General features: G+C 47.0%; 1 protein-coding gene across 4 annotated transcripts in view; it reads right to left on the bottom strand.

Annotated features, from left to right (window-relative positions):
* Positions 1–575: 575 nt before the first annotated feature.
* BCL11A (BCL11 transcription factor A) overlaps positions 576–23,619 on the bottom strand; it is a 70,467-nt gene continuing 47,423 nt past the window's right edge. The window contains exons 3-4 of one of the 4 annotated variants that reach the window (XM_056487181.1): positions 10,138–10,280; positions 576–1,121 (exon numbers count right to left, since the gene is read on the bottom strand). In XM_056487181.1, the coding sequence (XP_056343156.1) occupies positions 1,020–1,121; positions 10,138–10,280 (245 nt within the window). In that variant the 3' untranslated portion in view covers positions 576–1,019. Of the gene's footprint in view, positions 1,122–4,530; positions 10,281–23,619 lie in introns of those variants that run through there. The other 3 variants (XM_056487180.1, XM_056487182.1, XM_056487179.1) reach the window with 3 other exon arrangements.

Below are 23,619 nucleotides of genomic sequence, written 5' to 3' on the forward strand. Positions count from 1 at the left end.
ATCAGAGATGGCACAAAGCTCACACATAACCCATCTTCTGGGCCCCCAACCAGGAGACTCCTCGGGTGGGTGCTCAGCGCCCAGCCAGGGACGAGCGCCGCTGGCAAGTGCCTGGTGCAAAGTCTGGGAAACACCAGGACAACAACCTGACAGCAGCTCCCTCAGCTCAGGGCAGGGCTCTGCATCCCCTGCTCTGACAGCATCTCCACAACACGACCATCACCCCTTCCAAAGCCTGCACTGGCCTCACTTCTCCTTGCACAGACACGAGTGGATGTCAGGGATCCCAGCAGCCCCAAAAGCTGAACAGCAGAAATGCAACACGACAGCTGGCATTCATCAGGGACCATGCAGGAGAGCTGGGAGAACCCCCTTCAGCATCACCACAGGCCAGAGGGGGCTCAGCACTAAGCCCAGCTCCTGGCCTAGCTCTAGGAAAGGTCTGCCCCTGGTGCCAACACATCCCCGGTGAAAACCCAGCACTCGCTTTCCTGCAGCCGGCACGGGAACACAAAGTCACACCAGCCGTCTGGCCCTTGTTAGCATTAAAAATTAAAGACAGAGCAAACAAAACCTAAAGCTCCAACATTTATTATGGCAATTTCCCACCCACCCACAGACCTACACTGTGTTTTGCTTTATTTTTAATTCATCACATCAGATGTGCCTCCCGAGGAACGGCACGTTGCGGGGATAACCAACAGGCCGGGTTGTCCACGAGAACAAGGCAGTCTTTTCCATGGGGAAAGGAGCCAGTCGAAGCCATCATTAAGCCCTTGACCTTGGGGGGTGGGTTGTTTGTTTTTTTCGTTCGTTTGTTTTTAGAAAATGAAAAAAAAAAAACCAAAAAAAAAAAGAAACCAATGAACAAAAAAACCCCGAAAAACCAGCCCCAGAGAATGTCGTACTCTATTACAAAATATAAATACGATAGTCTTGCAGGCAGGAGGAGCCCCGGGACTCCTCAGGCTCTCCCAGCAGGACAGAGGCCACCTCCGGACGCCGAGACGCCACCAGCTTCACCTCCTTTCAGAATTTAAGTGCTCTGGAACTTCCATCCGAAAACTGCCAGACATCCGGGGCTCCCTGGGCGCCGCGCCAGCTGGGGGGATACGCCGAACCTACAGAGAGCATGGGGACAGAGGAGAGAACAGGTGTGACACGGCCCACGGTGCGAGTCTTGCCCTTGCCCTGCTTTCCTGTCTGTCTCTAACAGCTGGGACACCCAGCTGCCACCAAGGGGCACGGCAGGACGGAGCCCTTCCTCTCTCAGGCCGCGCTCCTGCAGCCGCCATCCTCGGCACCACGCAGGCATCGTTTAGGAAGGAGAAACCTCTGGACTTTACTGGGCAGGGACCAAGCCAGCCTGTCTTGCAAATGTCCTACTCCTTCCCAAACCCTTCCCCCAGGTGCTGAAGGCTCTCCTAAACCGTTAACACAGCAGGTGGCTCACCGAGGGCTTTTCCCAACTCCCGGCACGGTGGGTATGGAAGCGCACGCTGCAGCAGCAAAGCTCAAGCTGCACAGCCCCAGCCCACACCCAGCAAAGCCATGACTGCAACAGCATGGGATGGGGCACTGGAAAAAATCAATTCCCAGCTCCCAGCCCCTGCTCCATCACCCAGCCCCGTGCTACCCACAGACAGACTAAGGGCTACACCGCTGGCAACAACACACTCCTCAAAATCCACCTTGGCAGCCCAATGGGGAGCTGGTTTCTATGGAATTTACTTCATAAATACTTAAAAGTGTGGCAAAAGGGATACTACATGTGAGCTGCCATCAGGACTTAGTAACCAGCTCCTTCCTAGGCCAGATCTTCAGTGGGTGTCTCCTCTGAAGTCAAGAGCACCGTGCCCGATTTCCCTCCAGGGAGGGCTTGTTGCTGCTGCTGTCTGAGCCCAAGTTTCCAGGCTAAGGTTAAAGCTGGCTCAGACTTCCAAAGCAGCCAAGAGCAGCACAGCCATCCCAACCAATAGCACACCACCACTGCAAAGCTTAAGTCCTGCTGAGGGGCACAAAACCTTGGGGTTCCCTCACGCCTCCTGTCCCTCCTGCATCCCTGTGGCTCGTTGGGAACCAGCAGCCAACACCTGGGCTCGAGGAGCAGCATCTCTTCAGCAGCTCTGGCAAAGAGCCCTCTGGGCAGTATCACTCTCTCCTAGTCAATACTACAATTTATCCATGCATCTGCCAAAAGTGGGTTTCAACCTTGATTGGAAGGAAAAAAGAGAAGGAGGGATCTAAAAGAGCAGCTGGGATCTTTTCTGTTGGGTACAAACTGCACTTAGATAAACCCCAGAACTGTGTCTCATCAGATATGCCACAGCCCCCTGAATGTCAAGCAAAGACATGGCTTATTCCTGTACTATCTCAGCCCTTGGAAGCATAATAAATATGAAACACCTGTAGTCTAAATTCTGGATACTGTTAGAGCGCCTTCATTACATTAATCATTCAATTTGAGGGAGATTAGGCACTGAAGGGTCTATGCCACATACTCTCAAAAGTATGCCATATTCCCCCTCAAAAGTTGACAGGGCTTGAGATTTTAACAATAGAGGTGCTGTTACCCAAACATCACTTATTCCTAGAGACATCTCTTTGCACAGAAACAGGGAAGTTTCTGGGGAGCGCAGGTCACGCACGGAATGCCAAAGCACAGGGTGGGGCCTGGGACAGCCATGCCCCAACCCCACACACTTCAGGGGGGTCAGCACACCATTAACTCACTGCCCCTGGCAGAACAACACCACACTCAGGAACATCTGCTTTGGTGTCGGGGTGACAGCACTGCCACTCACAAGCTATGCCCTCGCCAGAAGGTGTGCAGACAACTGCTACAGCAGGAGCTGCTTGTCCTGCAGCCCCTTCCTCCAAACCACCTGCCCTGTGTGCCACGCTGGGCTCCTCCATCTCTGGGAAACCTGGAGAACTCAGCTTTGGGAAACCTGTGAATCACATGCATCGCTGTGCCACTCAGTAAAGAAGTCAATGGTTTGCTTTCCACTGGTTAATCTTGTAGCAGCACAGGTCTGCCTAGTGATGCCTGTATATGGATACATGCAGATGCCTCTCTGTGTGCTTTTATATATAGTTATTTTGTAAGTAAAACACAAAATAGGGAAAGGTAGTGGGATGGCAACCACCGTAGGACAGACCCAGGGTACAGTGCCTGCTCTGAAGGATGGCACAGCTAACCCCAGTCCTCTAGAAAACATCTCCACCCTGATCTCACAACCAGCCATAAAAACAGGGACAGGGAGGGGGAGACCGGACTCTGTACAGGATCACAAGACGTGTCACCAAGGCAGCTGCAAAGCACATCCCTGTGGACACTGGCCCTCCAGGGAACATGTGCCCATGCCTGTCACCTCCAGCTCCCCACGCAGGGGCAGGACTCTGCCCACCCTACACTGTGCTAAGGATCCCTCTGGCACAACTCCAGCCCCAGCCAGCGGGTACCACCCTGCTGAAGGGGAGTGCAGCCCCTTCCCCTTCCAGCCCTCCCACGCTCTCATCCCACTAGCCCAAACAACAAAATCTTCATCCCTCCTCTTCCAGGATTAAAACGGAGCTTCACTGCATTCTTTTCAAATCTCTCTTAGAAAAGGAGTATGTATTTTTTTTCTTTAGATAGGTATTCCTGTCTTTTTTTAAAATTCCAAACCTCCCCTTCAGAAGGCGCCGGGCAAAATACAGGCAACAAATGATGCCATCACAAGAAGACGACAGAACAACTGGAAGGTCTTACAGAAATCAAAAAAAGGAAAAGAAAAAAATAAAGTATTAAATCCATTACACTAGGAACAGCAAGAGACAATATCACAGCGGTATGTGCTTTAATAAAGTAAAGAGATGCTGCAACATGCAGTATTTGTCAAACTGACAACATATACAGACCCCTAAGGGGGGGGGCAGGGGGGACCTGAACTCCGGATTTTAGAGACAATGCACAGAAACCTGCAATTCCCACCAAAAAATAAAAAAATAAAAAAAACCAAAGCCCGGGGAGAAGAGCAGGGAGCGGGGCTGGGAGCTTTGGGCTGGGGTCAGTGCGATCCCAGACCGCGGCGGGGACACCTCGGCCCCCGAGAGAAATCAGCTGCTGCCGCCCGTGGATTTCACCCCCATCCCCAAAATCAGCTGGGGATGGATGGGGGAGCCCCGGGGGGCTGCAGAGCTGCTGGTTTTGCTCACCTCTTCTGCCACAGATCTGCCAAACGGGAGGGAAATCCCAAATCCCTGCTGCAGACCGAGGGAAGGCGGGGGTGCCGCAGGCTATCGCGGTGAGGGGCTCACAGCTCACTCCTGACCTAGAGGGGGGCAAAAACCCCAAAGCTACAGGTCCAGACTGCAAACACCTTCCACTGGCCGGAAAGCCAACTTCCTCAGCCCAAAAATCCTCCTCCTGGGCACAGGGGATTGGAGGGGAACCCCAAAACGCCCCTGCGGGACCTTCCCCTACAGCCTGCTGCTGGAAGCACCTACAGCGTGTGTCAAATGAGGACACCAGAAGCTGACACTGTGTACTTTAAGGTTTTTTTTTTATTTTTTCAATAAAGGGACAAAATGGGTGTATGAACAGGATAATGCAGACAACTGCCAAAAAAACACAGACAGTGGTTTTTCCAATAGAACTTAACAAAGACCAGAAACAAATACAATAAAAAGCCAGGTTGTAATGACCTTTGGTCATCCAAATAATAAAAAAAAAAAAAAAAAAAAAAAAAAAAAAAAAAAAAAATTAAAAAAAGTTTTAAAAAAATTCCCCCCCCCCAAAAAAAAACCCAAAGAAAAATAAAAGATCAAATTAAGTGCCTCTGTTTTGAACAGAGCACATAAGCAATAATAAATAGTGACTCCCATAGTAAAAGATAAAATTTCAAGTTACGACAAACAGCTTTCATTACAGGAATAGAAAAGGCCAATAACAAAATATTCTGCATTGCCATTTACAAAAAAGTATTGACTCAAGCGGGCTTTCTCTTTAATATGCTTTGCATATGAAATTCTTTCCAATCTAAATATAAAGCACCATTTAGTTTTTGGCAATGAAAAAAACTGCAAAACGGTTTTTTCTTTTCTTTTTTTTTTTTTTTTTTTCCTTTTTTTTAGCTTTTTTTTTTTTTTCCTCTTTCTTTCTTTTCTTTTCATTCTTTTCTTTCTTTCTTTTACTGCATATGAAGTTAAGATGCTGGAATGTCGGGTGATAGAAGGAAAGGGACATAAAGCACACTACATAACAAACCAACGTTATTAGCTTGCAGTACTGCATACAGTATGGCAGCAGGAAAAAAGAACGAAAAAAGATATGTACACCCCTCTGTGACGGCCAGCAGCGTGACATCAGAACAGGCTTCCCCCAAAGGGCCATTATATGGCCTTGGATCTGCACAATGTCACACCTTTTTTGTCTTTTTGTCTTTTTTCTTTTTTTTTGAAACATACAAATAATTTGCACTATATTATCCTGCCAAATTAAAAAAATATACTGTGGCAGCCTGTGGTTTTTTTTTTTTTTTCCACTACCAAAAAAGGTACATCGATACCTTTTGAGAGAACAAGCAACAGTTAAAAATACAAGCTTCAATATAAATACTATAGTGCCTACACTAGATGAACATTTAATTCAAATACCATTCTAGAAATACAGAAAAAAGAGACCATAAATGTGTTTTAGCATAGGAATCAACATGAGTGTGCATTTTCCTATATTTAAGTACTATATAATCTTAAAACCTTTCCCCAATGCATGTTTTTATACAACCTGAAGAGCTGTGTATATCCAAGGCATAGAATTTCCACTACCATTTTAAAATGAGTAACAAGTCTTGTACACCACCAAGACAATGAACCCTAAAATACAGTTTCCCCCTAAACATAATGAAGTGTTGTGGTTTTTTTTTTTTTTCCTTTTTCTTCCTTAAAAAAATTTTCTTAACATTTATATTTAAAAAAAGGTTTTGTGGTGGTTTTTTTTTTTTTTTAACTCCTTTTTTTTTGTACAAAAAAAAAAAAAAAATCCTTGCACTGTAGGAGTGAAAGCAATCATTCATTTTATGTGAGTGTAGAGTCTGTTTCCATTCACAGCGCTGTAATGTCGCGTCCGAGAAGATAAGCTCATTAGTCAAGTAAATGGCTGGCAAAGTTTGTGGGGCTTTTGTGGGTTTGTTTTTGTTTGTTTTTTTTTTATGCTCATCAATGTGTGTTGAATTTTTTTTTTTATTATTTTTTTTTTCTTTTCAGCATTCTTGCAACTTTTCCCTTAAAGTATAGACCTGTAAACTGGGAAAATTGTACAGTGCACTTAATTGTCCTATCTGAGCAGTCTTATTTTATACTCAACCTCTGTACCTTTGATTAAAGAAAAGATACAGACATCACAGGCAGAGTCAAGTGCTATTTGAACACCAACTGGGGCAGGCGCTAGCTTAGGAATAAAACAAGGAATCCTCTTCCACGTCAACACAAATAGCACACAGAGGATGGGGAAAAAAAAAAAAAAGGACAACTTTTAGGGAGCACAGACAGATACTGCTACTCTTTTGCTTTTTTTCCTCTTTTTTTGCTTTTTTTTTTAAATTTTCTGTTACTTCTTCCCAAGCATCACATTAAAGGCAAGTTCATAGTTAATCACCACTGTGTCGATATTAGCTTATACACCTGTTCTAGTTTTAAATGGCAAACAGTACCACATTGTGCTAATAAATCACAATTTATTTATTTTTTTGCTCCTCTATCTGTTACACTCAGTAAAATATTATTGCCAGTCTTTATTTTATTTTTTATACGGTATACACGAGGTCTTAAAGTTTATCATTTGATTGTCAGCTTGACAACCAAGTGGCTCCGGATTTATTTGTTTTGGTGCCAGAATCAATAAAAGATATTATTAAAAGTAAATATCTTCATAAAACGGATTTCCTTTATTGTGTGTTTAATGGTGTTGAAGGGCCTCTGCACATTTCACGTTCTATTTAATCATTGATGGGGAGGGGGAATAAAAGTTTGGGACAGGGTGGGCAGGGCGGGGGGGAAGGTTCTACATTTTGTTTTAAGCTCTCTCCACGAGCCAAGCAGGTTTTTTTAGACTGGTATGATGAGTTTTAAAAGAAATAATAGTAATAATAATTAATAATAATAATAAAAGGCAGAGGAGAATGATGATTAGCTAGGACTGAGCGGGTTTCTGTTTCCTCAGTTTCCTCTTCCCTCTTCGTTCCTAGGTGGCCGGCGTTGTGAGGGGCACGGGGCGGCTCCAGCGCGGCCGAGGCGGCGACGAGCTGCGCGTGGAGGACGAGCAGAAAGGAGCCAAGATCCAAGGCACTCGGATTATTTATCATCATTATTATTATTATCATTATTATTATTATCGTTGGTGCGTGTGTGTGCGCGCGTGTGTGTGGGCGGGTGTGTTTGAAATCAAACGCTAGGAGAAATCTACCTCTTCCTGACTGGTGGCGGTGGGTTATTCCCAATTAAAGGCCTTTTTTACTGTTCCCAAGGGGAACTGTGTCTCCAGTGGCGGGTTTATTGGGTTAAGACAGCGACCTAGGCTAACACAAACGCTTCTTCGGTGCTATCGCTCCTGTCCGCAGAGGGTCACCCACAGCGAGTTTTCCTTTGCACGTCACAAAACAAAACTGTACATGATATGTATTACAGGATGTATGCAGCATGGTCGGTTTTGTTTGCTCTCGGGTTTGGTTTTGTTTCATTTCTTTTTTCTTTTTTTTTTTTTTTTTTAAACTTCTCCTCCTCCTCTCCTCTTTTTTCCTCTTTTTTTTTTTTCTTTTCCTTTTTTTTTTTTTTTTTTTTTTTCCCGAACGGAATTGGAAACAGCGACGTGTTTGCTCAGCAACTAATCAGGGACAATTTAAAAACAGCCATAACATACCATACATGCTGTCTAATCCAAAAATTAAAAAAAAAAAAAATTAAAGAAATAAAAAAATAAAACCAACTAAAATTAAAAAAACAACCCAAAAAAAAAAAAAAAAACCCCAACATACACAACATGTAAATTATTGCACAAGAGAAAGGCTCAAAGTTTGCGTAAAATGCAATAGTATTGCCCCGATACAGATCATGCATTCAAACGGTGAGAACAAAAAGAAAATAAACAGGGTGTGCTGGTGACAAGCACTTTCCAAATATCCTTAGCTTCCATGACTTCCATCACAAGGGACTAGAAAACCTCTACGGGGATGCGGGATGGGTTAGGGACGGGGGTGGATGGGGCGTGGGGGTGGGGGGGGTACGAATATACCTCTATTCAGTTTTTATCTCGTTATTCAAGACTCGATCACTGTGCCATTTTTTCATGTGTTTCTCCAGGGTACTGTACACGCTAAAAGGCATCTTACAAATCTCGCATTTGTAAACGTCCTTTCCCACCTGCCCGTGTGTTTTCATGTGCCGGGTGAGCTTGCTACTCTGGGCGCAGGCGTAGTTGCAAAGCTCACACTTATACGGCCTCTCGCCCGTGTGGCTCCGTCTGTGGACGGTGAGATTACTACAGTTCTTGAAGACCTTCCCACAGTACTCACAAGTGTCGCTGCGTCTGCCCTCTTTTGAGCTGGGCCTGCCAGGGCCCGGGCCACTAATATGGGGGGTGCTCCCTCCGCTTCCCGTGCCGCTGCGGCCTGAGATCCCTCCGTCCAGCTCGCCCGGCGGCGTGGAGAAGCGCAGGCTGCCGTTCTCCGAGGAGTGCTCGGAGGAGGAGGCGAAGGGCGATTGTCGGGAGTCGCCGAAGCTGAGGAAGGGGTCCTTCAGCTGCCGGGAGGCAGCGTAGCCCGCCAGCCACTGGGAGTAAACGTTCTCGGTGTTGGGCATGGCGGCGGCCGGCAGGTCGAACTCCTTCTCCAGCTTGATGCGTTTGGAGAAGGGGCTCAGGGAGCTGGGGCTACCCAGCAGCAGCTTTTTGGACAGGCCTCCCGAGGCAGACTCCCCCGGGGAGCAGCCCCGGCCGTTGACGGCCCCCTCGTCGATGCGGTCGGACTCGCCGGCCACCGAGTCTTCGTCGCAAGTGTCCCTGTGCACCTCGGGCTCGGGGAGGTGGCCCCGCTTGTGTTTCTCCCCCAGGACCTGGTGGAAGGCCTCGCTGAAGTGCTGCATGGAGCTCAAGACCATGCCCTGCATGACGTCCGGCATCGCCCGGCCCTCCTCGCCAGCCCGCGAGTTGTTCTCGTGGTGACGGGCCGCCTCCAGGCTCATCCCGAAGCCATAGTCCGGCCTGTCGCTCTCGTTCAAGTCCTCCTCCTCTTCCTCCTCCTCCTCCTCCTCTTCCTCCTCCTCCTCCTCCTCTTCCTCATCCCCGTTCTCAGGGATCATGTTGGGGTCATTCTCGCTCTTGAACTTTGCCACCACGGACTTGAGGGCGCTGCTGGCGCTGCCCACCAGGTCGCTGGTGCCCGGCTCGGGGGAGCTGGCGGTGGAGAGCCCGTCGTCCGACTTCACGGTCATGGGGGAGGACTTGTGCATGTGGGTCTTCATGTGGCGCTTCAGCTTGCTGGCCTGCGTGCAGGCGTGGTCGCAGAGGTTGCACTTGTAGGGCTTCTCCCCCGTGTGGCTCCGGCGGTGGACCACCAGGTTGCTCTGAAACTTGAAGGTCTTCCCGCAGAACTCGCAGGACTTGGACTTCATGGGGGGCTGGGAGGGAGGAGGAGCAGACTGCAGAGGAGGAAGGGGCGGCGTGGCCAGGAACGGGGGCTTGCTGCCGGGCTGGAAGGGCTGCAGCAGCCTTTGCATAGGGCTGGGCCGGCTCGGGGACAAGGGTGGGCTGGAGGTGTTGCCGGCCAGCTCCCGCAGCCTCCGGGAGAAATCCATAGCGGGGGGCTCCATCGCCATGGGGTTCAGTCGCAGCACCCTGTCAAAGGCACTAGGGTGATGGGTGGCCAGAGCCATTTCTTCCGCACCCAGGCGCTCAATGCGATGCGGATCCAAATGGTGCCTCGGGGGAGGGCTAAAGAGGGGCGGCGTGGGTGGGAAACGCCCTTCTCCCAGCCCCGACGCCTCCCTCGAGACCGAGCCCGGTATTCTGAGCAGGTTAAAAGGGTTATTGTCTGCAATGTGAATCCCGTGGAGAGGTGGCTGGGAAGGGCACTCTGCACCTAGTCCTGTTGGGATACCAACCCGTGGCGTCAGGGGGCTGCCGTGCTCGCTTTCTAGGTAGATCCGTAAGCCGTGCGTGTTCTGTGCGTGCTGCAAGAGGAACCAGGCGCTGTTGAAAGGCTGTTTACAAGTCGTACACGTGTAGCTGCTGGGCTCATCTTTACCTGCAAAATAACACAACAAGCAGCGTCAATCTCCGGCCGTCCAGCGGCGGGCGAGCGCTCGCCTCCCCGCCTAACCTCCTCTCCTCCTCTGGCACACCCAGCTGGGAGCTGGGGAAGAACATCCCAGCTGAGGGACAGCCAGGGGACGTGAATGGGGAGAGGTGAGGGGCACAACACGGAGATCCAAACCCACACCAAGCACATCCACCTCCTCCCACCATGCCCAGCTCCGGGGTCAAAACTCAACCATGCTGGGTAACCACAGAATGAAACAAGCTAAGAAATGTTAAAGTCAACCTCAGCAGACTTTATGCTGCAAGAGGCTGCAGGCGTTTAGAGTATCGGTAAATAAACATGTAAATAAATATATAAATAGATAAATCAATATAAAATAAAGAAATCCCCTTCTGAAAAGCACTCCACACAGATCAGCTCAAAGCATCACAGCGAGCTGGGCATCGATGCGTTTTTAGTCTCCTCCTTATTTTGAGACTAACAATGTGCACAAAATCGAGAACCAACTTCTGCTCCTTAGCAGACAGATTCACCTCCAGGGCAAGGAAAGAAATAAAAATAAAAAGTGAAAGAAAAAGGGGAGGGGGAATAAAAATAAAACTCGAGCACGGGACAGGGGAAGAAGACAGAGAGAGCGGCAGCTCCGCCAGGGAAAGAGCTGGAGGGTGGCCAGGAGGCCTGGCCGAGCGCCCTGCCGGAGCCGCATTATTTCTCTCGCGCTGAAAAGAAGCTGAGGATGGTAAATGCCACTTTGGCAAGTAGTGAGCTAACTCTATTTCATGATAATTTATTTTTGGAGATAACATGGACATTATAAAAGAGCAACCAACTAATAAATAACTAAACAAAAAGCCGGCTAATAATGACAGCAGAAAGCAGCCCTTTCTAATATACAGCAAAACAAGGGGGATGAGTAACTTTTTGAGGGCTGCCTGCGAGGGAACAGCGGCGTGAGATATGGTGAAGGTGAGGGTGCCTTTACTGATTACTGGATTTTGCAAATAATTCACTTCCACCCCCATATGGATGCTTTTTGCTAAATGCTGGTAAACCGAAGTTGGAGCTAAGAGAAGGATATAAATTAATTTCCAGCCTTGTTCAGTAGTTCTCACAGAGCTGTTGTTTAATGATATTTTAACAAATAAAAATAACATTGACGTTTGCTGAGAGATAAACCAGGAGCCCTCCAAGGGCATCAGCTCTTGGGGTGGTACTGGCATTCACCACATATTCCTGACCTGACCCAACATTTATTCCCAAGGAATCTGCTCCTTAGGAATCTCTCTTGGGCAAACAGGCTGCACTGAGAGTTGCCCTCATTAGGTTTCCCCTATTTGCCTAATACAAAGAAAAGGAGAATTAAAAAAAAAAACCAAGTAAGGCGAATTAGGAAAGGGAACATCGCTTTATCTGCACCCATCTTGTTTCCCATCTCACAGGGCAGGAGAGGAGGAAAAGTGTCATGTAGGCACTTTTCTCCTTGATGATCTGGGGATACAGGACAGAACCAGGCATCTTTAAGGTCCCTTCCAACCCAAACCATTCTGGGACCCTATGAGATCCAGCACTGGCTGCACTGCTCCATCCCAGCTTCCCTCCCTGCCTCCCGGCTCTGCCGCTACTCTACGTTGGGCCTGAGAAGCTGAATCAGGCAAGCAAAGAGCCTCAATCATCTGCAGCAGGCATTTAACACTTTAATCACTTTAAAAGCCCGTGGAATAATATTTAATGTTTCATTCTGAAGCCTGCGTTGGAATAAAATGCACTGTTGTGTTTAGTATGTGCCAGGCATGAGAGCACAGATAAATACTTAGATCTGCTGAAATTAGAGGGAAATTCAATTGGACTTTCACATTCCTATGCTCATTTGTGAGCTTGGGGGGGGAAAAAAAATATTATCTTGCTTCATCATAATGAAGTGGAAGTTTTTAACACCATGGTAGGAGCTAACAACGAAACTACTTCGCCTCTCTACCTTATAGATCAGGTCAGAGAAAATAGCATTTTATCTTATAATGAGGATACAACATTGAGCATTTGCTACCACATTTTAGTATTCCCATCAACTAGATATTCCAGATCATAAGGGCAGCTCGTGTAATCATAATGTCAATGAGAAGGGCTGTTACGACTGAGACTAAAGATTACATGGAAAAAGCTGCTTTGAAACTGGTAATTATTACCAGTCCACTAATAGCAAATGATGCATTACAGTTTCACCGTATAATCTGTATTTCACTCAGCTCCTGCCAGTGCGGCCTTATTATATTACAGTGCTCACAAATTCTAAATTCCTAAGCTACAGTCATCAATAAATGTGTTACTTGCCATAATTTGCAAAATTACTTTGTTCATAACATCTTCGACTGTTATAAAGACTGGAATTGATTTCCTGCGTGGCAAAATTAGGGCTACATTGACTTAGTGGAGTGTAAAATGCAAGATTATTCTTCATGTGCTCGCCTGAAAAACAAGTTTTCAATTCACTGTCCGTGTTTGGTAATCAAGATAATAATTTACATTTAAAATCATGTTTATGTACAAAACTTCCCTAAGCAACCCGCCATTTAAGGGAGCAGTGTAAAACCAAGGAATAAAACAAAGGAGAGAAACAGTTAAAATCCACCAGCCATTTGTCTCCACCTCCTGCTCTGAAGAGACATGATTTCTAATTTGTCTATTAGTGCTTGATTAATTATGAAGGCTATTGACTGACCATATCACCACCTAGAGATACGTTCCAGTCTGATGCAGCCTTGCCAAATTGCAAAAATTATGGCACTAATCCACAGCAGCAGGATGGGTCCTTAGACTGCCACGGCAATTCCTGGGTTTGGAAGGGACTTGCCCTCCCCTCCCTTGCTCCCATCCCACCACCACCACTATGGGTTTTTTGGGACAGTTTTGGGTCCCCTCAAGAGTCAGACCCATCATGACCACGGGCAAGAGAGGTGGGTCTCACAGCAGGGAGATGCAGAAGCTGGTGCTGGCCAAGCACAGAGCTGGAGAAGATCCCATGGGGCTCTTTGTGCCTCACCATCCACCAGGACAATGTGACAGGATATGTCTTCCATTGAGATGCCACTGGGCCTTTCAGCTATTTCCAAGAGTCAGGAGTCACTGCTGAACCAGCCCTCCTTGGCCACCAGCAGCAGGGCCAGGGCTCATGTCCTTGGCTACTTCTCAGTTCAGGAATTGGAGGCTGAAAGGCACCCCCAGCTCTCACCCTCTGTGACCAACTCAGTGTCTTCCAACCTCCTCCAGCCCTGCAGAGCACAAAATCCCAGTGAAATCTATTCAAACCAGCTCAGCAGACAGGGAGAGCACCCACTGCTTACCACCACAGTCAGTTCCCACAGCCAGCCACACTCACAGACAGGTATTGGGATCCACCTGAACTTCTCTAGCTCTAACCTCTACCTGTTCTCTTTATATTTTGAGGTTGAAACACTGAAAAGCTCTTGATACACAGTGGGCTACTCACACACAGCAAGGTGTTCTTTGTGAAATCGATGCATGCTTCGAAATCCAGCTATTTTTCCATCCTGAGGCCACCCCTCCACTACTCAAGGACCAGTCTAGCCCTTCTCATCCTGGTGTCATGCTGATTTTCCTCTCAGCTTCCCACAGAGCTGATGCCTTCCAGGGAACTGCACCCAGCTCTGCAAGCACAGCCCCAATTCCACTCTTCCAGCCAAGGCCCACATGAGGCTGGACCTGATGTCTTCTCAGCATGTCCTTCCTGAGAGTCTTCCCAGACCACCCCACTACCCTGCCCCTCTTGCTCTGCACCCGCCTTTGCTTTACCCACAGCGCCAACTGTATATTAATTTCTAAATCACGACTGTATATTAATTTCTAAATCACCAACAAAGCACTAAGCACCACTGAGGCCCCCAGCACCTGCTGAGCTCCCCAGCTCAAGCCACATCCCCAAATCTGTTGGCCAGCTCTGCATCACCTGTGCTAGCAGTACCACCCAGTGCTCTGTCTTCCCATTTGCAATGTCACAGCGCTGTGCAGTCTATTTCACCTACATTTATCAACCAAAGCTGTCATCTACAAGAATGAAATCAGGTTTATTTGACAAGATCCATATTCCATAAATCTAGGCTGAGTGGCACGAATTATATTTCTACCCTTTAATTCTATATCAATTGAATCTTATGTTGGTTCTACCGTTATTTTGTCCAGAAGAGATAAGCAAAGTGTTGCCAACTCTCCCATGTTACCCTGGCCAGCTCTTGAGAGCATTTTCCCAGTTCATAAGCTTTTTAAAAGCAGCATGTCAGCTCTTCAGGGTTCCTTGGGTGCAACTTTTCAGGGCCTTTTATTTTAAAATATTTCTCTCTATTGAAGGAGAAATATTTTTTCTCTCTGCTCATATAAAACCCTTCCTGGCTACCAATGAGCTAGAAAAAAACATCATCACCCACCTATGATACAGAAACATAACACGGCTGCTCTCCAGGTCCACAGCAGAAATATTTAGTAAAAATTTCTACCTTACTGTTTCTTTCATTTATCCCTTCCTTCTCCTCCAGAATCCTGAGCAGCTCTCTCTCTCTCTCTCTCCTCCTCTCCCCATTGGTGCCAGGCACAAGTTTTCCTCAGCATCTCCAGCTCTCCTGTTCTCTACCCGCCATGGTTTCTCACTGCGATTGATTGCTATCCATTTTCCATTTTTTTAATTGTCATATATTGATTTTTTTAATATCTAATTGCTGTTCTCATCTCACCACTGAAGCGAGTGAAGTGGGATTTGGACTGGGGCCAAAGTTGCCCTCTCCTTCCTGGACAGCTCATCAACTCTTTACAAATAGCTTCCAATTACCATTCACATTTTTGTGTGTACATTTTTCCTCCCGGTCAATTTTACTGCTCATTTTCCTCCTACTTTGGAAATTACTCCTGTAGGAGAATTACATAGGGATACCACGACCCAAATACAAACCTGGGGCCAAGATGACACCTGACTGGCCTCACTCAGTGAAGCACCAACAACCATTACAATTTTATTCCTTCTCTACATCCTGGATGGCAAAAGACCAGTGATGAGGCACAGCATTTCACTACAGCACAAATGTCCAGTGTTTCTCAAGTTATTGGCTCCTGCTTAAAAAAAAAAACTAAAGCAGCAGAACAGCTCTTGCCTGCCATGCCCCCAGAAGAAGTGATTTAACCAGTGACACACGAGTGACAGATTTAGCTTCTGATCCGCAAAATGTTAACAAATGAGCGGGATGGATATTGGCATTTGAGTGCCTTTAAGGGCAGTTGGCACAATTGCTCAGTAAAATATGAAGAGATGGCTGCTTTCAGCATTAAGGGGCTTTTTTTACATTAAGGAAAAGCTGGCACTCCTGCACTGTGCTCACAGATACACACAGAGTCCGAGTCGGAGCAAGCCAACCCCTCCAGGCACAATAGAGCTGGCTCTGAGCAAGAGCCACAGCCATCTCCACAGCCACCAGCAGCAAAGCCAGACAAGATGCTGGGGAGAAGACCAGCTGGGAGGAGAAGCTGTCAGCTAGATGCCACTGCTGGGAGGGAAGAAAAAAAAAAAAAAAATTAAAAAAAGCTTTCTGGAGCTAGGCATGCAAGTTCAGGCATTGCCAAGTGAGTAATGGAATAATCAGCATGCGTGTGCCAATGTGCTTTGGAAGAGCTTCCTTAGTTTCTCAAAAGTCAGGGCTGGATCCAGGAAAGCTGCTCACTGGACAGAGCACACACAGCATCCTCTGGGTGCACCTAACCAGGCCCATGGCACGGGACAGTGTTTGGGAAGGAGACCCTGCTCAGGGAGCAGGATGTTGAACACAAGGTGTGCTTTTCCCCAGGGCACTGCAGAGCTGCACACAAACACTCAGAGCATTAGAGGCTCCCCAGTTTTCCCAGTGTTTTCCCAAACAAACCGGCAGCGTAAGCAGTGGCTGCGCACGTGCCAATGGTGCGCACAAGGATTCCATTCACAGCTGCAGATCTGCTCCCTCGGAGAAATCCCAGTGCCAGAGAAATCTCTGAGCAGACCTGGATGTGGCCCTTGCTGCCTGCTCTGCCCAGCCCCTGCTCTCAGCAGCATCCCTCCACAAACCAGCACCACAGGCCTTGGTGGCTTTGGCTCCTGTGCTCTCCCTCACCTTCCCAAAACATGTGCAAGCAAATCCAAGGAATCTTTACCAGGCTACCTGCACCTACAGGGCACATAAACACCTTCCTCTACCAAACAGCAAGGACAGAAGTTAAAGCATCCCCCTCTCTTCTGCTCGCCACCAAACAATCATGGGAGAAACAGCCTGAGCCAAAACCAGGAACTTCTTTATTCAGCTTTAATGTCAACTGACTGCTTGATTTTTGGACTGATAAATTCAGAGTTGTTGTGGTATTTAAAGGGGGGAAGGAAAAAAATTGAGTTAATTGTTACCACTTGTACTTGATTCAGTTCTCCATCTGGCTTGTCAAATATCTCCTTTTTTTTTTTTTTTTTTCCCCCCCTCCTCTCTCTCTCTTTTGGAAATCCATACTGTTGTAATTCCTTTTAACTGCAAACTGGTGAATTGAAACAGTTGGGACTCAGGAAGCATCACAGGGCCAGGAGATAAGCACGTCCTGCTCCACTCCTGCAGCAGCCACTTCTCCCTTAGTAAGGAAGAGCTGCTTTGGCATGACTCACCTTTTCCTGGTAGCACCAGCTCACAAGGGAAACTGTAACTGTCCAAACGCTTTTTTTCCTTCTTGCACTAATTCCTCCTCCTGATCCTCTGGATTGCAAAAGGCACATGATTAACCTGGTCCTGATTAACCTGGTCATTAACCAGTCCTAAGTAGCTGTTGGCACTGGGAGCATCAGCACTGTCACTGCTGCTCTCATAATAACTGGAGTAATACTAAATAACAGCAGTAGCTGCATTTGTGTACAACAGGGTACTTCCTCTCTAACCTTTTCTCTTTAACATGAGAGGAACCAGACTAAGAAACACTGAAAAAGGAAAAAAACCCCAAAAATCTGAAGGAAGTGATATAGTATTTAGTGTAAAACAGGAAATACCACGGCTGCTCTGCCTTTGGAAATAAAATTCTGCAAACCAAGTCCATGCTGTTTATGCAAAGGCCTGGTGGGGAGTCTTGGGACCAGCTTAGTCATGAAAATGTCAAAAAACATAGAAGAAATTTTGCTTTGCAGGACTCTCAATGCCGCATCTGCCATCTTTACCGGATTTTCTTTACTGTAACTCATTGATAAAAGGTTTTCCTGAAATTGATATTCAATACTGAGACTGGTGTATCAATACTGATATTTATATTCCTGAAACTAATTATTCTGCCTTCAAATTCAGACTTCCTGAAATCATATAAATAAAACTGGGAAAACACTTTCCAAACCAAGTATGAGTAACACCATTTTTTCATTACACCTTCTTTTAAAAGCCCTCTTTAAGGAAGAACCATGCCAAAAACATTAATGCCATGACTCTTCAAACTTCAGAAAGAAACCCAAGCCCCAACAATAATAAAACAGCAGCTGGCATTGCTTTGCCAGTCAAAGATTTAGACTGGAGTTAGGAACTCCAAGAATTCCCCATTTTCTCTCAAAGCCAAACTTTCTTTGGGTTTTAACAGCACTGCTCAAGTTTCCACAAAACAGAAGTTTTTTGAGGAAAGAGCGGGTGGGAAGTGGAGGGACCAGCGAGACAAGCTCCTGCCTGGAGAAGAAATGGGTATTTCATGGGTAACCAATTTGGTTGTAACCTCAACATTACTCATTCTTCTAACCAGAACCAAAGTCCACACACTTAAGAATTCCCACCCCAAAAAACACTTCATTAGCAACAAGCAACCAAACACACAGTTTGTCGGAGCCTCGATGGGGTGCTGGGGTCCCATGGCCTGACCTCAGCGTCTGTCACCGTCTCCCAGGCAGTGACAATTTGGCCACCAAGAAAACCTGCTTTGAGCTCCAACTTGGCAAGTAAGGTATCAGCCTGTGACTGGTTTTTGTGCTTTTTTGAAACCAAAGGGGGGTGGAAATCTGTCGCGCCTTGATTAGCGAGGAACAGAAGAAACCTGTCATGGGAAAACAATGCTGGGCTTGAAATTCAGCTCTGAGGGAGTTTTAGAAGAAAGCCCTCGAGCAAAGACAACCTGATCACGTGCACACATGCAGCCTATACACTGACACTATGGGGTGGAGAAAGAGAGGCAATGCAGACCTCAGCAGCATGTGGGAAGCAGCTCCAGGACCTACAAACACCAGTGCTGGGACCTAAATAGTGAACTATGAAGTGTTTTCAGCCTTGCAGGAGGAACTTCCCACTGGTACCATCACACACCTCTAAAAACATCCTTAGTGAAGTAACCAACATCCCATTCCTGGCAGTGTTCAAGGCCTGGTTAGATGGGCATTGAGCAAGCTGGTCTAGTGGAAAGTGATCCTGCTCATGACAGAGGGGTTGGAACTGGATGGTCTTTAAGATCCCTTCAACCCAAACTATTCTGTGTCTCTGTGATGCACAATCTTCCTCATGTGCCTGTCCCTGACTGCCTCTTCCAAGCATGGGCTTAGGGATTGTAAAAGGTTTAAACAGGAGTGGCATCACTGGAGTGGCACCCACTAAATCAGCTCCTCTGGACTTACCTGGCACCAGGTGTGTCCCCTGCCAGAAGGTCCACCTGGGCCCACCAAGGACTGAGCCTCACCAAAGCCCTGCCACAAAAAAAGCATCAAAGCCTTTCCACAGCCTCACCTGATTATCCAGCAAACGGTACCTGGCTCCAGCAATCCATAATTATGCATTTACCCAGTGGCTGCTGAGGACAATCAAGTCAATAATTCACTTTTTAAATGCAGTGTTGTAATTATACAGCTACAAAGAGCTTCCAAATCATTTCATTCACTCATACACCTACACAGTGAATTGTTCCCCTTTCTACCTTCTTCTCCCTGGCTGGCAGCATCTGAAGGAAAGGCAGAGCACACTTGAGAAAGTTTCCTGCAGAGGAGAGGAAGGAGATGCTCTAGCACTGCTGTTGGTACTAACAGTGGCTCACTGCTATAGGTGTGGGGCAGAGGGGGCTTCTCCCTGTTTGTATCCCAGTTTTGGCACCTGGCACAGGTGAGGGTGAGTTGTGGATGCTGCTCTGCAGTGCACATCGTGCACTCAGGATCTCTTACACACAGACTCCCAGGCCAGAGCCAGGACACTGCTTTCCTGGGAAGAGTGCTAATGCCTGCTGACCTGATTAGTGCTGCAGGACCTTGCTGGAGGCTGCAGCAGCACCCCTGGAGAGATGAAGTGCTGGCTTCCAAATGGCTGAGCCTTATCCTAGGGAAAAAGTGGGGCTGGGCACCTTCCCACTGCTGCCAGAGCATGGCTGGGCCACCAAGTCCCCTCCTCACCAATGGCCTTGCTCTATGTTTGCTGGTTTTCCCCATCTTAGTGTCTCTATTTGGCTCTGTAAAGCCACATGTATTTAAACCACCCATCACCTTAAAGAGATATGGTGGTCCCTGAGAGCCCCTCCTGGCCTTTCTCATCAGCCAAACACTACCAATGTCCCCTTCCCCTGCCCACAGCACCCAGTTCCCACCCATGCCTCGGAAAGGGTGTCAGTGGAGCCAAAAATCCCCAGCCCTCAGCCAAGCCAGTGACTGAGGAACTCCTTGGAAGCCTTATTCCACCATCTCCTTCCCAAAACAGATCCTCTTCAGGCTCTCCTCTTTCCCAGCCTCCTCTTTTGTCTCGCTTTCCTCTCACTTTCATGAATGATATTTAGGCAGCAAACCATCCTGACAAAGTGGGTCAGGGGAACTGCAGGTCCCCCCAAACGACACCTCTGCCTGCAAATCATCTGCCAGGAAGGCAAAGGTTTATTCTGTCCCTGAGCAAGTTCAATGTCACCATGGAGTTGCAAGCACAGCAAGTGCTGAACCAGATCCTACAACGTTCAGTTTCATAACTTGCACAAGCAAGTATTAGTAGAATCGATAAATTATATATATTTTTCCCCCTCTCTGCTTTGCAAATAGGACCAAAAGGTGTCATAAAGTTGACTGGTCTCCTCTAGTTTATCCTGTCTCGTCTCCATCGTTGAGATATCCTTGAAGTTGAAAATGATATAATACTCTGAATATCTGGAGTTTGGAAGGATGTAAGACTTGCAAGAATTGCTACAGCTTTATTGCATTCTCGGGGCACAGAGAGTATTTACCACACATACATCAAGTCAAGGAATGCAAAAAGGGCATGAGGAAATTTGGCTCTCCAAGCTTAGGAGCTGAAATTCTTAGAAAGGCCGACAAAGAGTGGATTTCCTTATTCATAGATTTGCAGATTAAATGCAACAAAACCAGTCTTCTCCCCTCCAAAAAAAAAAAAAAAAAAAAAAAAAAAAAAAAAGGAAAACCCCAAACGCCACCTCCCTGTTTTATGTCAGTAGGGCTGATTCAATTTCCAGGCTTGCAAGGTCTCCTCTCGCCGAGTATTACCCGACCCCAATAACACGCGCCGCTCCAAGGTTAAGATCCGTTTCCTCACAATAATGCACAAAGCTGTTGTTTCAGTCGTGGCTGCAGAATTCAGCTTTGAAGGACAGGTTAGTACCACACTACATTTAACTGAATTCAGTTCATCTGATTATACAGTGCCTTGCTTTCTGGAATATGTAATCATCTCTTTCTGATGACATTTTAAATATCCAACTAGACAAATAATTGCAGCAATAATTGATAGCTGAGTCAAGCTGGAAGATTATTGATTGGCACAGTACCCGCTGAAACAAATCTTTCAAACATTACAGTGAAGATGCTTAAATCTAACTTTTGCTGATAAATGATAAAAATTTGATTTACTGATAAAACCACCGGAATAGAAGATGCACTTCAGGATTTGATTACCTGGGGAAATTTTTTCAAAGAAAAATTAGGCTGTGGGATTTATATTCTATTTCATGTGAATAATTGCCAAGATATGGATAAGCTGTTGGAACATAAACACACGCGGAGGAGTCTTTAGGAGTTGATTAACTCTCTACCTTCCTGAATGGAATTCATCTGTTCCCAGTCACTGTTTATGTGGGAGTTTATCCTGCTGCCTTCCCAAGGATGCATCCACTGGTCTCATTACCGGCAGCAGGAGTTACGTGTCAGAAAAGATCCCCCGGTCGTTTTCCCAGCAGCTCAAAGCCCTCAGTTTAAATGTGCATAACCTAACTCTGCTGTGAGTGCAGCTGAAAGGAGGGTCCAATCTCATTGTCCACGGTGTAAATCAGGAGCACCACCACCCAAATCTGTGGCACCACAGAATAGCAGCAAGAGGAAAGTCAAAACCAGGTGCATTTCCAAACTGGCTCCCTATCTTAAAGCTGAAATAAAACCACTTTTCAGCTGCTATTACAGCAGGCCTGCTTAAACACGGGTTTCCTTCTAATTATGAAATTCCAGACCCTGCAGCACTACCTATACATCAGGGGGGAGAGAGGGGGAATTTCTGAAACTTACTGATTAGAAAGCAGAGCGAGTGGCCACGGCAGAGAATCGCACGCGGGGAAAGGCAGGCAATGAGCTGCCTAGTTAGGGCAGAGGAGCTGTCGCAAGGCAGAAGCCTGAAATTAAGGAAGAGCGCCAGAATATTTGAGCAGGGAACAAAGAGCATAAATTCCAGAGTAAGAGATGAAAAATGCACTGAAACGTTTTGAAACGGAGCCATTAGGAGCTGATTGAGTCTCAGAGCTACTGTTAAAAATCAGCCGCTTGTTAGATGCGGCGATCAGCTGAGCCCTGACACTTAAGGCGTACGAGGGGGCTTGTCGAGTGGCTTCGCTCTAATTTAGAGATCCTCAGTTAATTAGAAAGCCCTCAGATTTTCTGCAAATGCAGGTCGCTATCGACAGCTCCTGCTTTTGATGCTTTCCGGGTGACAGTTGCTGGACTGACCTTTCCAGCGCTGCCAGGGCTGCCCAGAGCCTCGCCATGCCGGGGAATTCAATCACGGCCGCCAGCGCTGCCGGGAACTCACAAGGAAGGTTACCCTGCTCCTCGATGTCGTCTCCTTCTCTGAAACAAACCCTGGTGAAATCTGCATCTGCTTAATGCTATAAATAGCTCCAGTGTGGAATTATTGTTGTTTTTCCTCCCTGCCGAGCGGATGTCACAGCCAGTCCAGAACTTCAGGGTGGGAGTTTGTCAAAGGTGGCACCAGCAGGGTTTGGGAAAAAGGAATTTGCTTTATGGGGGACAATCTGCTTGCATGGAACTCACATCCACAATTGCAGGGGAGAAACCTCCTTTTGAGATTTCATCTCATTGCCTGTGGCTGCAGAGGATGGAGCCCCTGCCCAGGGGACAGCACTTCCTGAGCTTCCCTTAGCATTCCATGGGGATGCTTTTCCCAGCCACGAGCAAGGTCTGGTGATGCTCTCCAGAGTGGAAACCACTGATAACACCTAATGCAGGGCAAATAGCAACACAGGCAATGCCTGAACAAAACAAGGCTTGTTTGGAAATGCATGGAAACGCGTGGAAGTTACAGTGACAACCCAAAGGCAAGATGACAGACCCGCAGTCACACAGGGAGTTGGCGGCAGACGCTAGAAAATTAACTCTCAGGAACTGTCTAGCATTGGCAGGGAAATGAATGAGATGATCTAAGAGATATTTTCCACCTCTAATAGGATTTGATGATGATTTTGCATAGGCTTTTGTGCTAGCCTGGCTTTTGATAAAGCCATGGTGTCTCTTTTCAACCCACATGCGAGGGAGAGATTAATAAGTTGCAAACTCGGCCCACCTCAGCTATAAATGGTTCCTGTGCCCATAGGGGGAAAAAAAACCCAAGCTATGACTGAAAAAAAACCCCAGTGAACTGTGTGCAGTTAGTGCTTTTACACCCCACTCTGCAGTTATTAAGAGATTTGGAAAGCAGAGAAAAATTGTCCTCCAGCATCCATACAGCCATCAATTTAGTAGCCAGATGGACAACAATCCACAAACCGTGTCCAGTTAAGAAGTACTGGATTGAAACCTTTCCAGGGAGAGCCTTCTCAGGGCTGTGGGAGGGATGGAAAGATGAGATGGCTCCAGCATATCCTGCAGGAAAAGGGGGCTCAGCTGCTGCACTCATGAGGGAAGTCCTGGCATGGACATTTTTGCCCACTCACAGCCTCAGACTAGTACAGAGTAAGACCTAAGGGCTGGCCTTGGAGGAGGATGCATTAAGATGGCACTGATGATGAAGAACTAAATGAAAACCAGAGTTCCTTTAAGCATACAAAACAGATCGTAGAGAACCCCAGCTCTCAGCAATATAAGCATTTTCTTACAGGAAAA

The sequence above is a fragment of the Oenanthe melanoleuca genome, chromosome 3 (assembly GCF_029582105.1).
Source record: "Oenanthe melanoleuca isolate GR-GAL-2019-014 chromosome 3, OMel1.0, whole genome shotgun sequence".
In the NCBI taxonomy this organism is placed as follows: Eukaryota; Metazoa; Chordata; class Aves; order Passeriformes; family Muscicapidae; genus Oenanthe; species Oenanthe melanoleuca.